Genomic DNA, 24,355 nt, shown 5'->3' on the forward strand with positions numbered 1-24,355 from the left:
AAAACTGCAACACTCTACCCATTAAACCATAACTCCCCATTCCTCCCTTTTCCCAGCCCCTGGTAACCAACATTCTACTTTCTGTCTCTATGATTTTGACCACTCTTAAGTGTCTTATATAAGTGGAATCATACTGCATTTATCTTTTTGTGACTGGCTTATTTCACTTAGCATAATGTCTTCAAGGTTCATCCATGTTGTGGTTTGTGTCAGAATATCCTTCCTTTTTAAGGCTGAAGATTATTGCATTGTATGTATATACCACATTTTGCCTATCCATTCATCCCTCAGTGTACACTTGGATTGCTTACACGTTTTAGCTGTTGTGGATAGTGCTGCTATGAACACAGACATAAAAATATCTCTTTGAGGGCTTCCCTGGTGGCGTGGTGGTTGAGAGTGCGCCTGTCGATGCAGGGGACGCGGATTTGTGCCCCGGTCCGGGAAGATCCCACGTGCCGCGGAGCGGCTGGGCCTGTGAGCCATGGCCTCTGAGCTTGTGCGTCCGGAGCCTGTGCTCCGCAACGGGAGAAGCCACAGTGAGAGGCCCGCGTACCGCAAAAAAAAAAAAAAAAAATCTCTTTGAGACTCTGCTTTCAGTTTTTTTGAGTATGTACCCAGAATTGGAATTGTTGGATCATATAGTAATTCCTTTTTTAATTCTTTGAGGAACCATACTGTTTCCCATAGCTGATGTACCATTTTACATTCCCACCAAAGGTGCACAAGGGTTACAATTTCTCAGCATCCTCATCAATGCCTGTTATTTCCTGTTTTTTGTTTTTGATAGTAGCCTGCCTAATGAACGTGAAGTACCTTGTAGTTCTCCTGTTCATTTCTGAAATGATTAGTGATGTTGACCATCCTTTCATGTGCTTGGTGGTCATTTGTATATCTTCTTGGATAAATGTCTATTCAAGTTCTTTGCCCATTTTTTAATCAGGTTGTTCTGTTTTTTTGTTGCTGAGTTTTTACAACTTCTCTCTATATTCTGGATGTTAATCCTTTATCAATAAATGATTTGCAAAATTTTTTCCCATTTTGTGGGTTGGCTTTTACTCTGTTGATATTTAGAACTGTGAACTTGCTTGCAGTTGAATTGTTATTTCCCTCTTTTTAAGTATTTAAAAATCTCACTGACGTTTTAGGGCCTTCTAGCTGCTGTTTGAAGTATAATGGCAAGAGTAGACTCTAATCTTAAACTACTGATAAATTTTATTGCTTTGAGCTAACTAAGCACTATGCTCTTTTTAATAAAGAAAAGAAAACCAAATCAGAGAAAAGAGGAAGAGAAATAACTAATTGTTTTTAGGATCCAGACATGAGAACTTGGACCAATCAAACATTTACTATGGTTTAAAACTAATTATTTAAAAGAGAAGGCAATAATCCTGGTCTAAGTTGTTATCAGCTAAGTATAGACTGGAGCTTTCTTGTGTCCAGTGCCAAAGAACAATAAACTAGACATAATGAATATGATCTGCTAGGCAGTGCTTAAATATAGATGAAATACTTTTCTACCTAGATCCCTACCTATATTTATTTATATACATGGGCATATGTTTTCCTTTACATAAGTGTATGTCTGTATGTATATAAATCTTCAAATGAACAAATGCATAAATATACACGGTATTCTAGCTTACAGAATTAAAAATGTAATTCAGTTTACTCCCACAGAATAAGATTGAAGATAATGAGAACTGAATTAAAGCTTACTTTCTTTCACAGAATTCCTCAGAGAGAGAAGACTGTAATAATGGCGAACCCCCTAGGAAGATAATACCAGAGAAGAATTCACTTAGACAGGTATGAAATTCAGTCTTACTTAAAAAGCTACCAACAACAAAATAAAAGACAGGAAACCCTCAATTTGCCATTTGTTAAGTACTGGAGCTTAAATTAAGAGTACTCTGAAGTTGGTCTGGCTCTAGCCATCAATTTCAGTCAGTTACATTGTTTTCCCAATCATTTAAAAAATATCCTAGGTATACAAGTACAGGGCAGTCAATTGTTTATGTGTAGTGAAAACAAAATCAAAGAAAAGCTTTCTTGGAAAAATAACTTGAAGTGCATCTTAAGTGCAGGTAGTAGAATGGTCCTCTTTAAACCTTACTTTTCTATTAAGATTTTTCATACATTAAAAAATAATAATAATCAAAAGAGATCTACCTATGATGAAGTTAGCTCCTTTTAGTCTAAGCAATATTTGTTTGCTTTTTCTAGAAGTAAAGGCCATTATTAATGACAACTTTAAAATAATTTTTACTCACCACGGTGCCCCCACTCCTCAAACTTTCTCTTTGAAAGTTCAATTCCATGGTGCTCTGTTTTTAAAAATTAAAATGTTCAAAAACATTTGGTCAAAAAATTGGCTCTTCTCACTGCCTGTAGCAACCTCTAACATCTTCCATCCCTCACTGGCAACAAAAACAAGTTCTTACAGTATTGCCAGCAGTAGTAAAAATAATTTTATTTTACTTGCACTTATGGCATTATTCTAAGAAAAAGAAGAAGAGATTAAATATTTGTTGAGCACCTACCATGAACCTGTTACTTATTTTACTTCACTCTCACAATAACCCTGTAAAGTTGCTAGATATGATTTCCATTTTATAGATGAAGAAAATGGAGGCTGAGAGAGATTCGATGACTTGTTTATTTAGCAAGTCAGTGATTTGAAACCCGGATCTCAGTGTTGCCAAAGCATTTCTACTTCTGTCTTCTAACTCTATAGGTTGTAGACAGTGTTAATTTAGGGGGAAAGTAGTTGAAATTGTGACACTCATTTTTTATTTACTATATGTTAAAACATTTTTGGATGGGCAAAATTTCTTTTATAAAAATAATTGTGTGGTAAGTAGAATTGAATCAGTTTAGGAAGCTTTGTTAAATAGCCAAAAGATCAGGGATTGATATTGTTCAGTTAGAGCATTAACTATTTGGAGATAAACACCTAATCTATAAATCTAAATATATAGGACAAAATTGAATTAAGATAAATCTGGAGGTGGAAACACTCTGCCCCACTATACAGAAACAACTGTCAGAAAACAATGACATGACAAAAAGTTTTGGCAACTTTAAGCTAACAAACGAATTTTCACTCTGCAAAGTTATAAATTAATTTTAATAGGCTGATCCAGATGGTCCATTTGGAAAATGGATAGGCTGATCTGTTGAAAATTAAACTAAATTTATCTCTCTCATACTTCAAACTGAAGCAAGAGAGAGAATCGTGCCTATTAAGTCCAGCACATACAGATGGACCAGCAGGTCACACATGGGACTAATCTGATTCATTTTAAAAATAAATGCATACATTATTGAATCATTTTATACTTGCAAGATCTGTTGTGTGCAGTATTTGAAATAATGTTGTTTTTTTCATTGCTTTTTTAGCAGGTTCTCTTTACCCCCTCTGCTTTAATATAACGACCGTTTTTGGGTTTGTTTTTGTTTGTCCTCCTAGTGCTCCAAACTGATTTTTCTAATATCTGTCATTCAGTGTTGAGATCCAAGCTCTGGAGATTAATTAGGTCATGAGGCTTTTCCTCCTCCTTTCTTTGTAAAGGGTTTTATCTCCATTCTCTTTGTGAAGAGCATGAACTCAATGTTCTTGGAAAGAGAAATGGCCTTTAGAAATGGGGAAGTAGGAGATCCTCCTGGGGCACTCGGAGTCTTTTAGCTTCTGGGTGTTTTAACAGCCCCATGAATGCAGATTTGTAAATTTATTGCAGTGCCATCTGGTTTTTTGCTCGAACCAGATTACTGTTGGCTTGTGTCTGTCTATTGTGGTGGTCACTCCCTAGGAGCTTGCCCTCTCAGTCTTAGGGATGAATGATGAATAGCAGGGGTCAATAGAAGCGGGTCACAGGGCAGCTGTCCAGGATTGCCCTGAACTTGATTACACCACCACCAAGTTTTTTAATGTAGGATGTAGTATATAAGCTGTTTAAACTCCCTCTTTTCGCCAATGCATATGACAATAATGAAGTGCCATTTGCTCCCCTCACCCCACCTTTAGTCAAGTTATTATAGATAAAAAGATGTCAAAGCTGCCTTTTACCTAGTGTTGATGTAGGTAGGATTTGCATCATGTGGGCCAGTCCCTTGAGATTCTTTTGCAGACTATTTCTAATGGGGTTTCAGGAACTCTTTCACCACTGATTTTAAAATGCCAAGTTATGTTCTAATAAATTTAGTGTTGTTTTAAACTAATTTTAGAGCTTATATATATTATTCTAAAGTATAGTTTTACCATTGTTGATAGGATATGACCACTGCCTGTTAAAACTTGGAGTTATTTAACTACTGGAGGAGCTGAAAGAAGTATTATCATTACAGTCTTACAGACATTAAACGGGTAAAAGGGAATATTACAAATAACTTTAAGCCAAAAATTTGGCTTCTTCCATGATATGGACGAATTCCTTGAAAAACACAACTTACTGAAACCAAAACAAGGTGAAACAAAATTTGAATAGCCATATGTCTATTAAAAAAATTGAATTATTAAAAGGCCCATATGGTTTCCTGGTGAACTCTATCAAACGTTTAAGGAATAAATAACACCAAAATAGAAAATAGAGAAGGAAAGAACACTCCCTGACTTGTATTATGAGTTTACCATAACCATAATTCCAAAACTTGACAAAGACCTAGCAGAAAAAAACTATTGAAGGAGAAAGTCACGAGACATTACTCCCTGTGTCACCAAGTCATTTTGTATACCTGCTTTTCCATTTCATTTCCAACATCAGAAGGCAGTAGAGTTCAGGGTGGGGGAAAGTAATGCAATGTATTCTTTAAATTTTCTAAGTTTTTGAATAATCTTCTGACATCTTGGCATTAAGTGTAAACTTTTATTTAAAGGACGTACAAAGTAGCTACAGTTTTCTTTTTACTTTTATTCCTAGAATATGAAGCCAAGAAAACCATAGCAAATGTGTTCATAGCTTTTATTCATATCTGCAAACAAGAGCAAAGGCCTGAGAGGATACATGAAAGTACTCATTACTTTTTGAAAACATAACCTTACAACATGCAACTCCTTCTTTGCTTCACATTGGTGCTAATAGGATCTGTCAACCCTGCCTTTCTCTGTAATTGAGTAAATTGTGACCTCTGTCTAATCCTTCTCCCATCCCCCATTCCCTTTGTGTATGTGTCCACTTACCATCCTGAGAACGTGGGTAGTGATAAATAAAGCATTGAGTAGTGCTCTCTCAACTCTTTGAAAGCAGCATGATGCCAGCCCTCTAGTTATATTTCTTTAAGTGTTTACGTTTTTCTGTATTCTTTCTCTTGTGTAGCTGGAACCCTGGGGATGCAAAGCCATGAGAGAGGCCAAGAAGCTAACAAAGTAGCTGTCTCCCTTGTTCCTTTATTCTTTAAAAACAAGATAAAAACCATCTGGCTCAGGGCATTACATTTTCCTCCCCCATGCACCTCTATAGATGGAGACTTCACCTGCAGTGAGGGTTTACATTGATTAGGGAGGGAGCAGTAATTCAAGCTTCCATCCTCTTCAAGGATACTTTGCAGTCTTTAAAGGTGCTGACCCACTGAGTTAAACTGTCAAGGGAGGATAAAAAAGTATCTTCATCCCAGGAGGTAACAGCTGCTAGGTTTTCAACACCTTGCATGCTGCTGGAAAAATGTCACAATTGTCAGCTGAAAGAAAAATGACTGTTGTCATCTTCTGTTAATGACTGGGCCTTATAAAAGGAACTACATAAGCCTTTTAGAAGGAATAAGTAGCTGTTTTCCTTTCCTACCACCTTCCCCCACCTCTCCCCCAGATTCCTATGTTGTTCTAAACATTACCTTGGAGTAGATGCACAAAAAACAGCGGTGAAGAACTTAAAAGTTAAAACAACCCCGTGTAAGCATGGAGGTCTGATTGGCATAGCTCCTTTATACAGTTGGCTGAGTAGGAGGAACAGGCACATCACTGACACAGAAAATGACATTATCGTGTGTATTAACAAAACAACAACAACAAAAAGTCATTCATAAGCCAGTGAACTGAGAGAAAACATACTGTATTTCTGCTCTTTGGAGGACAATTTGTTTTCAAGCAGCATCCAGATGGGTAAATACCACGACATTTCTTTTTTCAAGAGAGCCACTTCTTTTCTTCCTTTAAAAAAAAAAGGGAGAGAAACTCACTGAATTTACTTCCTTTGATAGCTCTGTAATGTTTGTATATAATGGCATTTCCCTTCTTTCTGATTTGATTGATGAGGGGAAAAGGTTTAATGAAGTCCCTGATATCAGGCAGACAGGTTTTTTTCCTATTTGTTTTAGGTGAGTCATTTTAATTGTATTGAGTAATTAGAAGGTACACACAGCCAAGGGAGCTTTGTTCTGATAATTGCTCAAGAAAATCCATTCCCTATCTGCCTTTGCTTTGTGTTAAGACATTTCTCCCCCTAGTGGCAATAGTTAGCACTTTGTCTTGGCAGTAGGCAAGGTGTAATTGCAATATGACAAACTATGCTTCAGGGACTATCTTGTAAATACTTTAGTTTAGGGTTTGGCATTATTTCATTATATATGTGTGTGTTTTCCCCCTAAGAAACTTCCTACCTCTTTTTTTTTTCCTGAAGTGCTTTGGGCTTTGGATGGAAAAAAATTGCCTGAAATGTTTATTAAAAAAACAAACAAACAGTAGTGCATCCTGGGTGATGTTTTGCAGCTTGACTTACTTTTAGTCATCTGTTTTAATTACCTATTTATAAAAATGCTTTTGCATTTGTAGACATTATTTAATACTTTGGAAGAAGCACCTCATTTGAAATAAATAAATAAATTGTACTTATTTTAAATAGTCCATATAAAAGACCTTAAAGGTAATTAATGTAGGTCCCTTAAGTAAGACAAAAATGATCTTTCCAAGTCTGATGAAGTGATTTGTTTATTTAACTTCCCACTTTGGCTGAATCCTTCAGAGTCTAATAACTTTTTTTTTTAATGTTTTTTGCAATTTGTGTCTAGCTACAAAAACCCTTCTTCAAAAACAAGCAATTTAATAACCAGCTTTCTTAAAATTACTTTGAGGAAGGAAGACTGTATAGGGGGTTGGTGTTTTGTTTTATTTTTATTTCAGTGTAATCATTCTTTGATAAATTGTGTAATCGCTGACTTAGTAGAAAAAATATTATCGAATTCCTGGGTTGTAATGACCATAAAAAGTGTATTTTCATATAGAGACTTGAGATATTGTGCATAAATTATAAAGGAAACAGCTTATATGTTGGTTGAAGTCCATATGGGCCTAATTTATTTTGTGTTCAGTGCTTAATCTGGATGTACCATTAAAAAGGTGGGAGGGGCTATTGTATCCAGTTGTGTGAATCCTTAAAAAATCTGCCCTAAGAGCAACATGGAATGAGATCAGATACAACTTTGCATCTATTGAATGAGATTTGGTAGCATCATTGTGGCATTTTTTAAAGCCCAGTTCCACCTTTCCTAGATGTCACTTTTTAGTGTGCTTTTTTATCCCACATTCTTGCTGGGGACTTGATTTGATGTTTTTATTTTATATATATATATATATATATATACATAATATATATATAAAATATATATATAATCTGAATCTCATTATATATATAGAATATATAGAATATATATATTCTATATATTCTATATATAGTATATATAAATATTATATAATATATATATTCTATATATTCTCTCTCTCTCTCTCTCTCTCTCTCTCTCTCTCTATATATATATATATATATATATATATATATATATATATATATATAATCTGAGGTCCCTGTGTACCCCTCCCCACCCCCTAATTACTAACCATTTTCACTACAACTGTATCTTGTTTTGCTGTAGGGCTGCTGAACAGATTTCTTAAGCAGCTTTTTGCAAGGTTAAAAGAATGCAGGTAACAAGTTTGTGTCATTTTAAATATATACCTTCTAGTAAATAAGGAGAAGTCTGGCAATCAATCCCTTTTAGTGTGTTATATGTTTCACCTGACAACTAAACCTTCTATTGATTAGCCATTACTTTGTTAGATAATCCTATGTCACTGAATCCATTGTAAAAAATTAAACTCTTTAAAATGTTGTACCCTAGCAGCAGTGTGAAAATTGAAAACTTGTTCAGAATTACAGCCTGCTTTCACAGAGAAGGTAGTTTTCAGCAAGGCATCTTACTGGTTTATGCTTATGTGCTTTATATGCAATATAAAAACATATTAAAGTACTGTAACGCAAAATTCTCTGTCTCTGGTTTAGCAATGAAGCTACCTTTTCAGATGTTGCCTGGGTACAGAACCTATTTTGCCTGTGGCTCTTATACTCACTAGTTTATTTAGCTGGAAGGAGTCTAATAATAGTAAAATACTGAATGTAAAATATTTGATTCTTTAGAAAGCCTTTTTATTCAGAGTGGTCTAAGGACTGTGATCAGTTTTGGTTTACTAATCTAGGTGACTTCCTTTGGGGAAAAAGAAGATCATATACCCATTTTACAGATGGAATGTCTAGAAAATAAAAACCTATATATATCCTTACTCTAGAAACTCCCGCAGGTCCCCTAATGTTCCCCTGAGTGTGTTATACTCATTTCTGAGGGGAAAAGGAATTTTGGAGGAAAAATTAGTTTTCTACCTGCCATGACTATTTTATTCAGAAAAATAAAATAACATTTTTATTAATTAACTGGACAGACCTCTAGTACTTTATCCCCTAAATATTAACTGCAGACTTTTATATTTTCATTGAAATAAAGTTTTCATACAGTGAATTATATAGATATTAATTGCATAAGTCAATAAATTTTTGATGTCTTTCCAATTGTGTAACCACCACCCCAATCAAGCTATAGGACATTTTCATTACCCAGGAAAGTTCCCTTGTTCTCCTTCCCAATTTCCCCACCCACAGTGAATCAAACATTGATCAGATTCCTGTCATAGATTAGTTTCGCCTTTCTTGAATTTTATGTAATAGAATCATCCATGTTGGGGGTCTCACTGTCACTCAGCATAATGCTTATGAGATTCATCTATACTTCTGTGTTTATCAGTGGTTTATTCTCTTTTATTGTACAGTAAATTCCATTGAATAAATATACTACAGTTTGTTTTCCATTCTTTTGATGGACACTTGAGCTATTTCCGTTTTTATAAATGAAGTTGCTGTGAATGCTCTTTAAGCTTTTTTGGTGAGCATGTGTTAAATACTTTTTCATGTGCTTTTTGACAATTCACATATTTTCTTTTGCAAAGTATCTGTTTTTTTGCCATTAAAAAAATTGCATTGTCTGCCTTATTATTGAGTTCTAGGTAGTCCTCTGTCAGATATGTGTTCTGAATATTTTCTCACAGTCTATATCTTGCCTGTTTATTCATGGTGTGTTTTGATGAAAAGTTTCTAATTTTTGAATGAAGTCCAATCAACCCTTACCCCATGATTATGAAGATATTCTAGGTTTTGTTCTATTGATAGAAGCTTTATAAGTTTTAGCTTTTACCTTGAAGTCTGATCCATTTCAAATTAATTCTTAAGTGTACTGTGAAGTAGAGTTTGGGGCTCATTATTTTCCCCATGCTTTTTTTTGACTGAAAATTTTTAAGATAGTTTATTTATTTTTTCCTGCAGTTTATTGTTAACATTTTATTGTGCTTATTTTCTGATTGTTTGGTTGGCTAGTATTTGTTTGCTCATTTATTATTTATATTTTTTTATTGAAGTATAGTTGATGTATCATATGTTACAGGTGTACAGTATAGTGATTCACAGTTTCTAAAGGTTATACTACATTTATAGTTATTATAAAATATTGGCTATATTCTCTGTGTTGTACAATCCCCATACTTTTTTATTCAGTTGCTTTGGAACCATTGTTGAAAAGGCTTTCCTTTCCTCCATTGAATTACATGGGTGCCTTTGTCAAAAATCAGTTGGCTGTACAAGTGTAGTCTATTTCCGAACCTCCTGGAAAAGAGGCTGCTTGCTGCTGTATGTAGAGCAAAGGGTAACAGTGGCTGAGGCACTGACCAACTCCTACTTCATGTCCCTGCATGACACAGAAGATGAGCTCAAAGTCCTCTATTTTTTTTAGAGGTGCCTATCCTTGTACCAAATATTACACTGTCTTGATTGTTGTAATTTTAATAATTCTTAAAATCAGGTAATGTGAGTCCTCCACATTTTATTTTTTAATATTGTTTTGGCTATTCTAGGTACTTTTACCCTTCTATGTAAATTTTAGAATCAAGTTAGAATTTCTATTAGAAAGAAGTCTGTGGGGTGTTGATTTGGATTTTTTTGAAACTATATATTCATTTGAGTAGAATTAACCTCTCAATAATATTGAGTCTTCCAGTGTGCAGACAGGGTCTGTATCTCCGTTTGTCTTTTTAAATTTTTCTAAGCAATGTTTTTTAGTTTTCAGTGTACATTTCTTGCACATAGTTTGTTAGATTTATTCCTAAGTATTTAATGTTTGTCAGTGCTATTGTAAACTTTTCTCATTCTCTGTTTGTTGCTAGATTATATAAAGCAATTGGTTTTTGACTGTTGACCTTGTTTCCTATCATTTGTGAATAAAGAGAATTTTATTTTTTCTTTTCCAACCTATTTGCCTTTTGTTCTTTTTCTTGCTTTATTTGAATGGCTAAGGCCTCCCTATAATGTTAAATAAATGTGGTAAGAGGACATCTTCGCCTTGTTCCCAATTGTGAGAGAGTATTATGTCTTTTGCCGCTAAGTATGATGTTAGTTGAAATTTTTTCGATGCCCTTTATGGGATTGAAGAAGTTCCCTTTTATTCCTAGCTTGCTGGGGTCTTTTTTTTTTTAAATCATGAATGGGTGTTTAATTTTGTCAAATTCACCTCCCCATTCTGTTAATATGGAGAATTACATTAATTGACTTTATTAAGAAGCTTTGTGTCTGTGTTCATGAGGGATATTGGTCTGTAGTTTTTTTTCAAATGTCTTTGTCATGTTTTGGTGTCAGGGTTATGCTGGCCTTATAAAATGAGTTGGGAAGTCTTTCCTTCCTCCTCCATTTTCTAAAAGTGTTTGTATACGATCCTGATGTTCGTCCTTAATGTTTAATAGAATTCACCAGTGAAACTGTCTGGGCCAGAAGTTTTCTTTGTGCGAAGATTTTTTTTTAATTTATGTGGAGTGGTTTTTAATAATTTCAACTTCTTTAATAGATATAGAGCCGTCTAGATTTTCTATTTCTCATTGTGTCAGTTTTGGTAATTTGTGTCTTTCAAGAAATGTGTCCTATTTTCAACAGATTGTGAACTATTAATATATTTTATTTTATTTTAATACTCTTCCATTTTGGGCCAATGAGAGCCCATTTAGGCTGGCATCTATGCTTCTCTGATGTATGTCCAACATTCCCTGAGTGTTTCCAGGTTCATCTTGTATTTACCCTGTCCAATCCTGGAATCAACCATTTCTCCAGGGAACTATGGTTCTTTTTAGTGAAGAATGGTATTTAGAAGCCAAGATTTAAGCATTAACTTTTATTTTACATCTATATTTTATGTTTTGAAAACCATGAGTTCACACTGATACCTCCAGTTCTAATACAGTGACACAGAGTTTGTTTTAGATTTCTCCCTCTACATATTTGTAATTCTCTTTTCTAATGGTAAGAAACCCGGTTTGAGTTTTTTCCTTTTAGCACTTAAAAAAATCACGTTCCCCAGGGAATTCTGTGGTGGTACAGTGGTTAGGACTTGGTGCTTTCACTGCCAAGGGCCCAGTTCAGTCCCTGGTCAGAGAACTAAGATCCCGCAAGCCACAAGGTGCAGCCAAAAAAAAAAATAGTGTTCCCTTGTCTTCTAACCTTCATTGTTTATGGTGAAAAATCTGCCATTATTTATATTGTTACTCCCATGTATGCAGCATCCCTTTTTTCTTTGGCTGCATTTAAAGTTTTGTCTTTGTTATTGGTTTTCAGCAGTTTTGACTGTGTTGGGCCTAGGTCTTGTTTTCTGATTTTGGGGTTTTTTGTATTAATCTTTTGGGGTTTGCTTATCTTAGATCAGTAAGCCAATGGTTTTCACCAAATTTTAGAAATATTTGGTCACTATTTTTATAACTTTTTGTGCCCCATTCTTGCCTCTCTTCTGGGTCTCCAATTACACAATGTTAGAGCATTGAAAATTGTCCCACAGGTGGCTGAGACTCTGTTCTTTTTTTCTTTTACTCTTTCTGTTCTTCAGATTATTTCAGTTGACTCTGTCTCTGAAATTCATTGGCCTTTTCTTCTGCCATCTCCAACCTGCTTTTAAGTCCATCCAGTAAATTTTTAATTTCTAGAATTTGTTTGGTTCATTTTAGTTTTTTATTTTAAGGGTGAAAATTTCCGTCTGTTTACTTATTGTGATTGTATCTTTCTTTAAGTTGTTGAACATATTTGTTATAGCTTCTGTAGAGCCTTTATGTACTAATTCCCATAACTAGATCATATTGGGGTCATTTTCTATTGATTTCTTTTTCTCTTTACTATGGGTCCCATTTATTTTCTTCTTCTCATGTCTAGTGTTTTTGACTCTATAGTGGACATTATAAACAATACATTGTGGAGACTGGTTTCTTTTATCTTCCTCTGATTATCTTACTGGCTGACCACTGTGACTTCATACTTGGTTTATGTTTGTTAGGGCAGGTGTGTTTTGGTTTTGACCTTAGTCCTGAGGCACATCCCTTAGTCCTGAAGACTTACTCTTTAGTCTAAATGCAGGGTCTTTCTAAGTTTTCAGTGGAAAGTTTGAGATGCCTATTAAGCCCCTCTAATTTAGTAGGAATCAAATTCAAAACCTTGTCTCCCCTCATGGGCAGGAGCTGGAGTCTCTGCTCAGATCTTTCAGTCTCCTAGCTTTTACTTTCCATTGGAATATTTGGAGTCTCCCATTTATGTAAGTAGTTTGAGGGTTAGCCATGGATTTGAGGGAAATTTATATGCATGTTTTGATGCTTCCTCCCTGACTTGTCTCTTTCTATTTTCTATTTTTCTTCTCAATTTCTAGCCACTATGGTTGCCCTGAACTCCATCTTCTGACATCTCAAGCTGATAGGCTGTGGCTTTCTAACTGAATTTTAGTCACCCTGCACCAAATAGCCTAGTGAGTACCCTCAGGGAAAAAGCATGTAAACATGGATCTTACCCAGTGTGATTCTCCTTTTTCAAAGTCAGTCCACATCTCCCGCCAATTTCTGCCTACTTTTGGTCAACCTCTAGTGCCTTTGTTATTTTAAAATATTTTTTCCATAGTTTATAATTGTTACCTGAGAAGGGGTTAATCTAATACAAACATCTCTGCCATTATTGAAACCAGAACTCTTTGACCTAAAGTTTTATTTTATTTAGTATATATCAATTGCTTCATAAATGTCTTAAAAACACATTAAGTTTCATTTTTTTAAAATTGTATTGTCAGAAACTAATTAAAAAAATTGTATTGTCAGATGACATAAATCACAGCAAGATCCTTTTTGACCCACCTCCTAGAGAAATGGAAATAAAAACAAAAATAAACAAATGGGACCTAATGAAACTTAAAAGCTTTTGCACAGCAAAGGAAACCATAAATAAGACAAAAAGACAACCCTCAGATGGAAGAAAATATCTGCAAATGAAGCAACTGACAAAGGATTAATCTCCAAAATTTACAAGCAGCTCATACAGCTCAATATCAAAAAAACAAACAACCCAATCCAAAAATGTGCAGAAGACCTAAAGAGACATTTCTCCAAAGAAGATATGCGGATTGCCAACAAACACATGAAAGGATGCTCAACATCACTAATCATTAGAAAATGCAAATCAAAACTACAATGAGGGCCTCCCTGGTGGCGCAGTGGTTGAGAGTCCGCCTGCCGATGCAGGGGATACGGGTTCGTGCCCTGGTCCGGGAGGATCCCATATGCCGCGGAGCGGCTGGGCCCGTGAGCCATGGCCGCTGAGCCTGCGCATCCGGAGCCTGTGCTCCGCAACGGGAGAGGCCACAACAGTGAGAGGCCTGCATACCGCAAAAAAAAAAAAAAAAAAAAAAAAAAAAAAAAAAAAAAAACTACAATGAGAGGGCTTCCCTCGTGGCACAGTGGTTGAGAGTCTGCCTGCCGATGCAGGGGACATGGATTCGTGCCCCGGTTCAGGAAGATCCCACATGCCACGGAGCGGCTGGGCCTGTGAGCCATGGCCGCTGAGCCTGTGCGTCCGGAGCCTGTGCTCCTCAACAGGAGAGGCCACAACAGTGAGAGGCCCACGTACCGGTAAACAAACAAACAAAAAAAAAAAACTACAATGAGGTATCACCTCGCACCAGTCAGAGTGGCCTTCATCAAAAAATCTACAAACAAATTCTGGAGAGGGTGTGGAGAAAAGGGAACCCTCTTGCACTGTTGGTGGCAATGTAAATTGATATAGCCACTATGGAGAACAGTATGGAGGTTCCTTAAAAAACTAAAAATAGAACTACCATATGACCCAGCAGTCCCACTACTGGGCCTATACCCTGAGAACTCCATAATTTAAAAAGAGGCATGCACCCCGATGTTCACTGCAGCATTATTTACAATAGCCAGGACATGGAAGCAACCTAAGTGTCCATCGACAGATGAATGGATAAAGAAAATGTGGCACATATATACAGTGGAATATTACTCAGCCATAAAAAGAAATGAAATTGAGTTATTTGTAGTGAGGTGGATGGACCTGTCATACAGAGTGAAATAAGTCAGAAAGAGAAAAACAAATACTGTATGCTAACACATATATGGAATCTAAAAATAAAAAAGGTTCTGAAGAACCTGGAATCAGGACAGGAATAAGACGCAAATGTAGAGAATGGACTTGAGGACATGGAGAGGGGGAAGGGTAAGCTGGAACGAAGTGAGAGAGTGGCATGGACTTATATATACTACCAAATATAAAATAGATAGCTAGTGGGAAAACAGCCGCATAGCACCTGTGACCATCTAGAGGGGTGGGATAGGGAAGGTGGAAGGGAGTCGCAAGAGGGAGGAGATATGGGGATATATGTATATGTATAGCTGATTCATTTCATTACAAAACAGAAACTAACACACCATTGTAAAGCAATTATACTCCAGTAAAGATGTTAAAAAAAAAAATTGTGTTGTTGGGACTTCCCTGGTGGTCCTGTGGTAGAGAATCTTCCTTCCAATGCAGGGGATGCGGGTTTGATCCCTGGTCCAGGAACTAAGATCCACATGCCGCGGGGCAACTAAGCCCACACGCCACCACTACTGAGCTCGTGCGCCTCAGCTAGAGCCCGTGTGCCGCAAACTACAGAGCCCACGCACTCTGGAACCCGTGTGCCACAACTACAGAGCCCACTTGCCCTGGAGCCTGCGTGCCACAGCTAGAGAAGAAATAAAACCCACACGCCACAACTAGAGAGAAGCCCACACGCCGCAGTGAAGAGCCTGCATGCCACAACGAAAGATCCCACATGCCTCAACGAAGATCCTGTGTGCCACAACTAAGACCCAACACAGCCAAAAATAAATTAAATAAATAAATCTTTTTTTAAAATTGTGTTGTCTGTACATGAAGAGTGTTTGTGGTATTAGCAGTTGCAAAAGAAGTACTGAACCTGAGTCCAGAATGTATTAGTACATGTCCCAGTAGTGCCTGTACACTAATGTCAAATGATTGTTTATTCTTTTAAAATATGTGTTTGAAATAATTTCAACTTAAACAACATAAGAATAAAACAAATGGATAAATTTTTAAAAGTTTAACTTGGTTAAATGGAAAACCAAATTTATAATGTTATTTTCCCCTATTTTCTTAAATTTTATTCTTGTCTATTTACTCTTTTCCAAAGAATGATAATTGACCAAAAATGAATTATTTAAAATATCTATGCATCCATTGCTAATATAAATAAATACATAAATGAATAAGTAAACAAATGGGAAGAACTATAGCGCTTCCTTAAGAAGAATTCCAATTAATAGATGTAGATGGAAAGAGAAATTTAAAAGTCACCATTAGAACACCACAGTAAAAATTACAACAGGCAAGATCCACCAGTATGCTACAATTAGCAGGCAAAAGTTGAAGCAGAAGTAAAATACTTGCATAGTCTTCAAGTATTTCCTACAATATATTTAGTAATTTCTAAAGGAAAAATAATAAGCTTATAATAGAGAATCTTGGCAGACACAACCTTAGGCAAGTGGTCAAGGTTAATATCACCAGAAGCACTCAGCAACATACCTCTTGACTTGATGCATTGAGAAGGTTATATCACTTCTGTTGTATCCTTCCCTATAACGTATAACCTCAATCTGATATGAGAAAACATGAGACAAACCCAAACAAAGGGACATTCTGTAGATTAATCAGTACTCTTCAGAAGTGTCAGAATCATGAAAGACGAGCAAAGACTGAGGAATTGTCACAGGTTAGAGGAAACTAAGGATACACAGCAACTAAATGCAATGTGGGATCTTGGATTAGATCCTGAACAGAAAAAGGATGTTAGTGGAAAAACTGGTGAAACTCAAATAAGTTCTTAACTTTATATTGTACCAAGGTTAATTCCTTAGTTTTGATAAATGTTCTGTGGTTGTGTAAGACATCAACATAAAGGGAAGCTGGGGGATTTCCCTGGTGGTCCAGTGGTTAAGAGATCAGCTTCCAATGCAAGGGACGCAGGTTCGATCCCTGGTGGGGGAACTAAGATCCCACATGCTGCAGGGCAACTAAGCCCATGCGCTGCAACTATTGAGCAAGCCCATGCACTGCAACTAGAGAGTCCACACGCTGCAACTACAGAGCCCGTGTGCCACAACTAGAGAGAAGCCCGTGCACCACAACTAGAGAGGAGCCTGTGCACCGCAACAAAAGATCCCGTGTGCCACAGCTAAGACCCGATACAGAGAAAAATAATTAATAAATAAATATTTTTAAAAACATAAAGGAAGGCTGGGGAAGGGTATACAGGAACTCATATCTATTTTTGCAACTATTCAGTAAATCTAGAATTTTAAAAACTTGATTCTTTCCTATTATTGGTTATAAGAGATCGCCGACGTCTTAAGATTTTTCTCTTTAATTTCAACACACATATTTATAAAAATAGTTCTCAAAGAGTGTTCTTAGACCAGCAGCATTAACATCAGCTGGGGACTTGTTAAAAATGCAGATTCTCAGAAGCTCTGGGGATGGGACCCAGCGATCTGTGTTTTAACAAGCCCAGATGATTCTGACATGCACTATTGTTTGAGAGCCATGACATTTACTATCAGTAAAAATTTAAGACTAAAAGGAAACATTTTAATTAATATATTGGCAAGTTTGATTACAATAAAGTATAACCAGTGTTTTTTTTTATTGTGGTAAAATACATGTAACATAACATTTACCATCTTAACTATTCTTAAACATACAGTTCGTGATATTAAATACATTCACATTGTTGTGTAATAGTCACCACCATTCATCCGCATAACTCTTTTAAAAAAATTTTTTTTTAAATTTTATTTTTGGCTGCATTGGGTGTTTGTTGCCGCGCATGGGCTTTTCTCTAGTTGCGGCGAGCCGGGGCTACTCTGTTGCGGTGCGTGGGCTTCTCATTGCGGTGGCTTCTCTTGTTGCCAAGCATAGGCTCTAGGCACGTGGGCTTCAGTAGTTGTGGCTCACGGGCCCTAGAGCACAGGCTCAGTAGTTGTGGCGCACTGGCTTAGTTGCTCCACGGCGTGTGGGATCTTCCTGGACCAGGGCTCGAACCCATGTTCCCTACATTGGCAGGCGGATTCTTAACCACTGCACCACCAGGGAAGTCCTATCCACATAACTCTTAACATCTTGTAAAACTGAAACTCTGTACTCATTAAACAGTAACTCCCTATTCCCCGCTTCTCCCAGCCCCTGGCAGCCACCATTCTATTTTGTTTTGACTATCTAAGTGGAATCATACAGTGTTTGTCTTTTTGTGACTGGCTTATTTCACATAGCATACCGTCCTTAGGTTTCATCCATGTTGCAGTATATGTCAGAACGTCTTTCCTTTTTAAGGCTGAATACCATTCTACTGTATGTATATACCACATTCAGATGAATGCTTATCCATTCATCCGTCAGTGGACACTTGGGTTGCTTGCACATTTTAGCTATTGTGGATAATGCTGCTATGAACATGGATGTACAAGTATCTCATCAAGACTCTGTTTTCAGTTCTTTTGGGTATATACCCAGAATTGGAATTGCTGGATCATATGGTAATTCTATTTTTAATTTTTTTGAGGAACTGCCACTATACTGTTTTCCACAGTGGCCGTACCATTTTACATTCCCACTAACAGTGCACAAGGGTTCAAATTTCTCCACATTTTCACCAACACTTGTTTTCTGGTTTGGTTTTGTTTTTTTAATAGTAACCATCCTAATGGGTGTAAGGTGGTATCTTATGGTAGTTTTGATTTGCATTCCTCTCATGATTAGTCATGTTGAGCAACTTTTCATGTGCTTTTTAGCCATTTGCATATCTTCTTGGATAATCTCTGTTCAAGTCCTTTGCCCATTTTTGAATAGCTGACATCCCTGCCTTTTGTATATACAGTAAAGTCACTGCTGCTCACATACTTGTTCGTGGGCACATCAGTGGCACTTTTGGGCTCTCACTTTCTTTACTTCCCCCGTCTACCTTGTCCCGCAGCTCCCATAAATCTGGTATTTACACATAGGATCTATTTGTGTGTTGATTTTGAGAAATAAGGCAGAATTTGAAAACTACATGACAGTATTTCAGTATTTAAACCTATTTCCAAAAAATTCTCTTTACAGACCTACAACAGCTGTGCCAGACTCTGCTTAAATCAAGAGACAGTATGTCTAGCAAGCACTGCTATGAAGACTGAAAATTGTGTGGCCAAAGTAAGTAATATTACACATCAATATATATTATACCACATCATAATAATGGTTTATCTGTAGACATCTTTACTCAGTATTGCTATTAAAGACTATTATAGGATTTTTTAATATTTATTTTATTTTTATCTATTTGGCTGTGCTGGGTCTTAGTTGCGGCGTGTGGGATGTTTTAGTTGCGGCATGTGGAATCTTTAGTTGTGGCATATAAGCTTTTTTTTTTTTTTTTTTTTTTGCTGCACGGGGGCCTCTCACTGTTGTGGCCTCTCCCGTTGCGGAGCACAGGCTCTGGACGCGCAGGCTCAGCGGCCATGGCTCACGGGCCTAGCTGCTCCGCAGCATGTGGGATCTTCCCGGACCAGGGCACGAACCCATGTCCCCTGCATCAGCAGGCGGACTCTCAACCACTGCGCCACCAGGGAAGCCCCATACAAGCTTTTTATCTTTAGTTGGGCATGCAGGATCTAGTCCCCTAACCAGGGATTGAACCCAGGGCCCCTGCATTGGGAGCACAGAGTCTTAACGGCTGGACCACCAGGGAAGTTCCTATTATAGGATTTTTAAAAAGAATGTAGGAGGCATCATTTTATCCAAAGCAGATTGCAAGTTGGAGTTTCTTTCTCTTCAGTTGCAGCAGAATTTTTTGATAATGTGTTCTGGTCACACTTTAGTCTAATTCACATTTGTTGCTTTACACTAGTTATGGATTATTACAGCTAAGATTTGTGTGGGACTTCCCTGGCTGTCCAGTGGTTAAGACTCCTTGCTTCCACTGCAGGGGACACAGGTTCGATCCCCGGTCGGGGAACTAAAGATCCTGTGTGGTGCGGTCAAAAAAAAAAAGATTTGTATAAAAAAAATACAGTTATTCTCATAAGTTTGTTGGTGGTTTTAAAATGTAATAAGTATAGAGTACACCATTGTAGGATGGTGAAATATGCTATAGAAAATCCAATTATTATATCACTATTATTATTTATTGAGTGGCTATTGATAAAAATACCGCTTTTGGTGATCTTGATCTGACTGGACAAGTATGTTTAATCACGCATATGGAGCTTCTTGTTTCTTATGTATAAATGTGTGCCGTATCTATAGCCTAAATACAAAAATAATCTTATGTATTAGAGATCTTACAATCTAATAATTGTATCAACTATGCCTCAAGTTTTCCATCTCTAATTACTCAGGAACTTTGACCGAAATTTAGATTTCAGCCATTTAAATTATTCCAGGAGTAAGTAAAAGTACAGTACAGGCTCTGTTTCTAGACTTCTACTCTGCATATCTGCAAAATTACTGCCTTTTATAACTATTCAGGGATTTGTCACTTTTACAACATTCCCAACTTTAACTAGTTTAATCTATTGTCTAATCTAGTGTTTAATCTATACACTCAGGGTCTCTGTTACTGTTATTATTAGAGCCAGGCCTGGTATCATGTGTCTCCATTCTTTGCTACAAAAATCAAGGAACAGCAATATTTTTTTTTTTTTTTTTTTTAGTTTCTGCTTTATAACAAAGTGAATCAGTCATACATATACATCTGTTCCCACATCCCCTCCCTCATGCATCTCCCTCCCTCCCACCCTCCCCATCCCACCCCTCCAGGCGGTCACAAAGCACCGAGCTGATCTCCCTGTGAACAGCAATATTTTTTATTTTGTTTTATTTCTTAAAACATGAAGTAGTTTCAGTTGATAAAGGACATACTTTATCAACTGAAAATATATCATACAAAATAGAACCATTGGAAATGATCCATATAAGAAATGTCGGAATTTATTAAAAGTTATAGTGAAAAAAGGTAGAGTTAATCAGTTCAGTTCTTAAATTAGAATGTCTTAATAATTTACTGCAAAATATGAATATTATAAATTAACGTGTATTTATTTTTCAGTCATATAGTCACAACTAGCCAAGTGCTGATTGACCCTATTTTTTATCTAGCATTTGTACATTGAGGAGACCAATAATTTGGGCCTTTGAAAATAATCTTTTTCCTTTTTGGCCATGCTGTTCTCAGTTTCATCACAAGTGGGTGACTTCTGGCTAAACAAGGTAAAATCTTAGCATGAGCACCGATCCAAGGACAGGGTGACGATTTTAATGAGTTACATTGAGAGCTGGCCAAGTGAGCATCTGTTCCTTTTGTTTTCTCAATACTTTGTAAGCCAGGATCTCTAAGCTACATAGCTATGTTGGTGTATGTCTGTATGATGGGTTCTTTTTTCCTCTCCTACCTTCTACTTTAGAGGTGCATGGTTAGAAATCTTGTGGCATCTGGCACAATGGTATAATTTCTTCTATGCTCTTGAGTGAGGAAATAAATTTGCTCATTGCTGCTGTTTCCATTGCTCTCAAATGGTGACCCTCTCATCCCATTCTTGCTTATTTTAGCATTATTCTGCCACCTATATCCTTTCATCATCTCCTTAAACACCCTAATTTAATAATGATTTCTATCATTTCCTACTTTAGGAACCCACCCAACTTTCTGATTCCTTTTATTGGCCCATCTTCATCTTCTGGTTCATTGCTTCAGATCTGAGCCAAATAATCAGTTGGTCGATGGCAAATAAAAACATGTAGCTGAAAATTCTCTTTGTTGCAACAGTCTCCAGTGAAGTGCCAATAACATGGGAATAGGAAGAATTTTCCCTTTTTTATTTACATATGTTATGTGTATCTCATGATTCTGTGCTGCTTCTACTGGCCTCATTTATTGCTTGCCCTTTGAAAAGTAATGACTTGCCATTATTTTTGTAGGTCTGTAAGCTTGTCCCTATTTCATGCTCTTCACCTTTAGCCCTTAACTGGATAGTTTCACCTGCTATACTTGATATGGCTGCATTGGTTTTTAACTTGGTACAAGTATGTGTTGTTGATTCAGATTGTGCTCCAAAGTGGCCTTGAATGTCCCAACTCCATGGAGAGCAGCTAAAATATGGTGATATCAACCATTTTGGTCCTCTAGTTCAAAACAACTAATTCTGATAGGTGTGACTTTGGTTTGGGTGGAGATGGTAATTAAAGTCTAAGACCTTATTATTGAAAACTGTTTATATAAGACATTAATACCAGTTAGTCCCTTTAAAAACAGCAATCCTGTTATGTTTGGACCCCTATAATATATTGTATGTGACTTCTTTGCCAGAGATATCTTAAAATAAATGTTTTATAATAGGTGTATGAAAAGAGACCCTTAGTCCTCCTTAGAATACAAGAAGACAAAGTTGTAAGGCAAACTACAGCCACCCTCGGTTAATAATCTTCTGAATCTCTGACTTGAAGAATGAGTCTTAAGAAAATATTTTAAAATAAAAATGGAGGAAGGGTCATTTTATAGTATAACTTAATCCAAGTAATATTTGGAGGCATTGAGATGTTTTTTATTTCTTCCAAAGCCTTCCTTCTTACTAATTATAGCCCTGTAGTTCATGAGGTTTGTGTTTGGAACATGATAAGCTCTGTGTTTATTGTAGCTTTAAATGGACAGTCATTATTGACCTCCAACTTAATCTTTAAAATCAATAATCATGTTGTACCTAATTGTCAACCTTCATGATGTCTTTTAATTGGTAAAGAAAGCTTACTGGAAAAATAAAGAGCATTAATTTTTGTTATATTTTTATTGACTTTAAGTATTATTGAAAATTTTTGTTTTCAGGCTTTTCCCTAATTTACCCTTACACACACACATACACATACAGTTAAAACTGAGTTGTTTTTGAACACATCTGCCTGGATTCCTGCCTAGGTTGGAGAAGTTCTGCCTCTTTATATTTAGAAAATAAACCCCTTCCATAGTCCTTTGTAGATGTGTTCTGTATTGTAGTTGTTATTGTTTGTTGTTATTGTTTTTTACTTTAGACTAATAATCTTTTTGCAACTGAGACAGAAAAATGTGATGTTCCTTTCCACTCACTCCAGATTTTGATAGAAGACTTGTTTTATTTATTTCCAAAATTATATCCGCAGGAAACAAGCTGTTTAAATTCAGATTATGCTGAAGCAAAATGGTCCTGGTATGAGAAGCAACGTGCTGTTTTACGAGCACAGAGTCCCTTTTCTCATAACTGATTGATAGTAAATATTTTCCTGAAGAATTATTGCCAACCATGAACAGTGCAACTGTTTCACTTTTTTCCTGTGCTACTTGCTGTACCAGCCATTGTCGGTAATTAAGATCTACAATTCACAATGCAGACGTTTGCACTTCCTCTGGGTCTGTGCTATTTATAAGGTATTTCAGCTGTTCAGAGTTTCTTTTGAGTTTTAAACTACGTGTTAACAGACTTCTTTAATATACTGTTCCACAAGTAGCATGTCAGATGGTCCATTCTGTACACAAGCTTCTCTGTTGGGTCTAAAGAGTAGCTTTGTGGAGAATATATTAAGATTTAACCATATCATTGAAGCTGATGTGGTTGGAAAAACTGAAGTATAATGTTTTATACATTAGGCTTATTGCTGTATTAAAGAGGCAGGAATTAAGTTCAGAAGTAATGTTTTTTCTTCCATCTTTAAATATTCATATGAATTTAATGAATGTTAATGGGGGTTACAGAGAGGTTCTGAGAAATATTAGTACAGTGACTTTTCCAAGCTCACTTTGAAGTAATAATAGAATCAGGAATCCTCATTATAGACAACAGTTTGTGTGTTTGTCAGATTAAGGATATGAGAATACATAACCTTCTAGATGTGCATGATATTTAAGAATACAAACATGGGGCACCAAAATGGATCAGCAGATTGACTGCACATTTGTTGTGTAATCAGCTTCAGGAACCCTAAGTAGCATATGCCACTGGAGGGGAAAGTGTAAATAGGAATCCTGGTCTGTATTACAATTGGTAAAATTCAAAGTCATTTTCAACCATTTCAGCAAAGTTAATTAAAAAAAAAAAGTTAGGACCCCAGTGAGAATCTTCATGAATTATAGTCTAGATTCACAATAAATACTTGCACAGTCTCCTTGCTACCTGCTCTCATTGTTAAACATACAAGAAAAAGAAACAAGAAACTGAAAGCTGTTAACAAAAAATGTTAAACTTTTGCCCTGAATGGGGATCAGACTGACTGTTTTTAAGTCTGAAGTCAGAGGCATTGATTCTGCACATTGGCCACCAGCATCTTCCAGCAGAGCAGATCTGTGGAGAAAGGCAGGACACAGGTTCAGTGCTGATTTCTTGATGGCTGCTTGAATAGACAGAGCTTATAACAAAGCCTTTCCAAGGCAGTTTTATTTGCCAAAACCTAAAACTTTCTGTAGTTCTTTTGAACTACAGTGTTTCTGTAAACTTTTTCCCTTCAGTGAACTCTTTATGAGCCTTTTTTTAGATAGCAGCAGTGGTTCAACTGTTGGGAACCACTGATATATCTGACTGAGGCGCTTCAAGATGCTAGAACCTATTCACATTTCTATCTAGCCA

The 24,355-nt window shown here is 36.4% G+C and overlaps 1 protein-coding gene across 1 annotated transcript in view; it reads left to right on the plus strand.

Moving 5' to 3' along the window:
- The window catches only part of BTRC (beta-transducin repeat containing E3 ubiquitin protein ligase), a gene marked incomplete at its 5' end in the record, with an annotated part of 185,121 nt that overhangs the window by 97,422 nt on the left and 63,344 nt on the right, over positions 1-24,355 (plus strand). Inside the window, 2 exons of the mRNA XM_079711568.1 lie at positions 1,732-1,809; positions 18,831-18,920. Of these exons, the coding sequence (XP_079567694.1) occupies positions 1,732-1,809; positions 18,831-18,920 (168 nt within the window). The remainder of the gene's footprint in view (positions 1-1,731; positions 1,810-18,830; positions 18,921-24,355) is intronic.

This window comes from Hyperoodon ampullatus (assembly GCF_949752795.1).
Source record: "Hyperoodon ampullatus genome assembly, chromosome: 1".
Classification (NCBI taxonomy): domain Eukaryota; kingdom Metazoa; phylum Chordata; class Mammalia; order Artiodactyla; family Ziphiidae; genus Hyperoodon; species Hyperoodon ampullatus.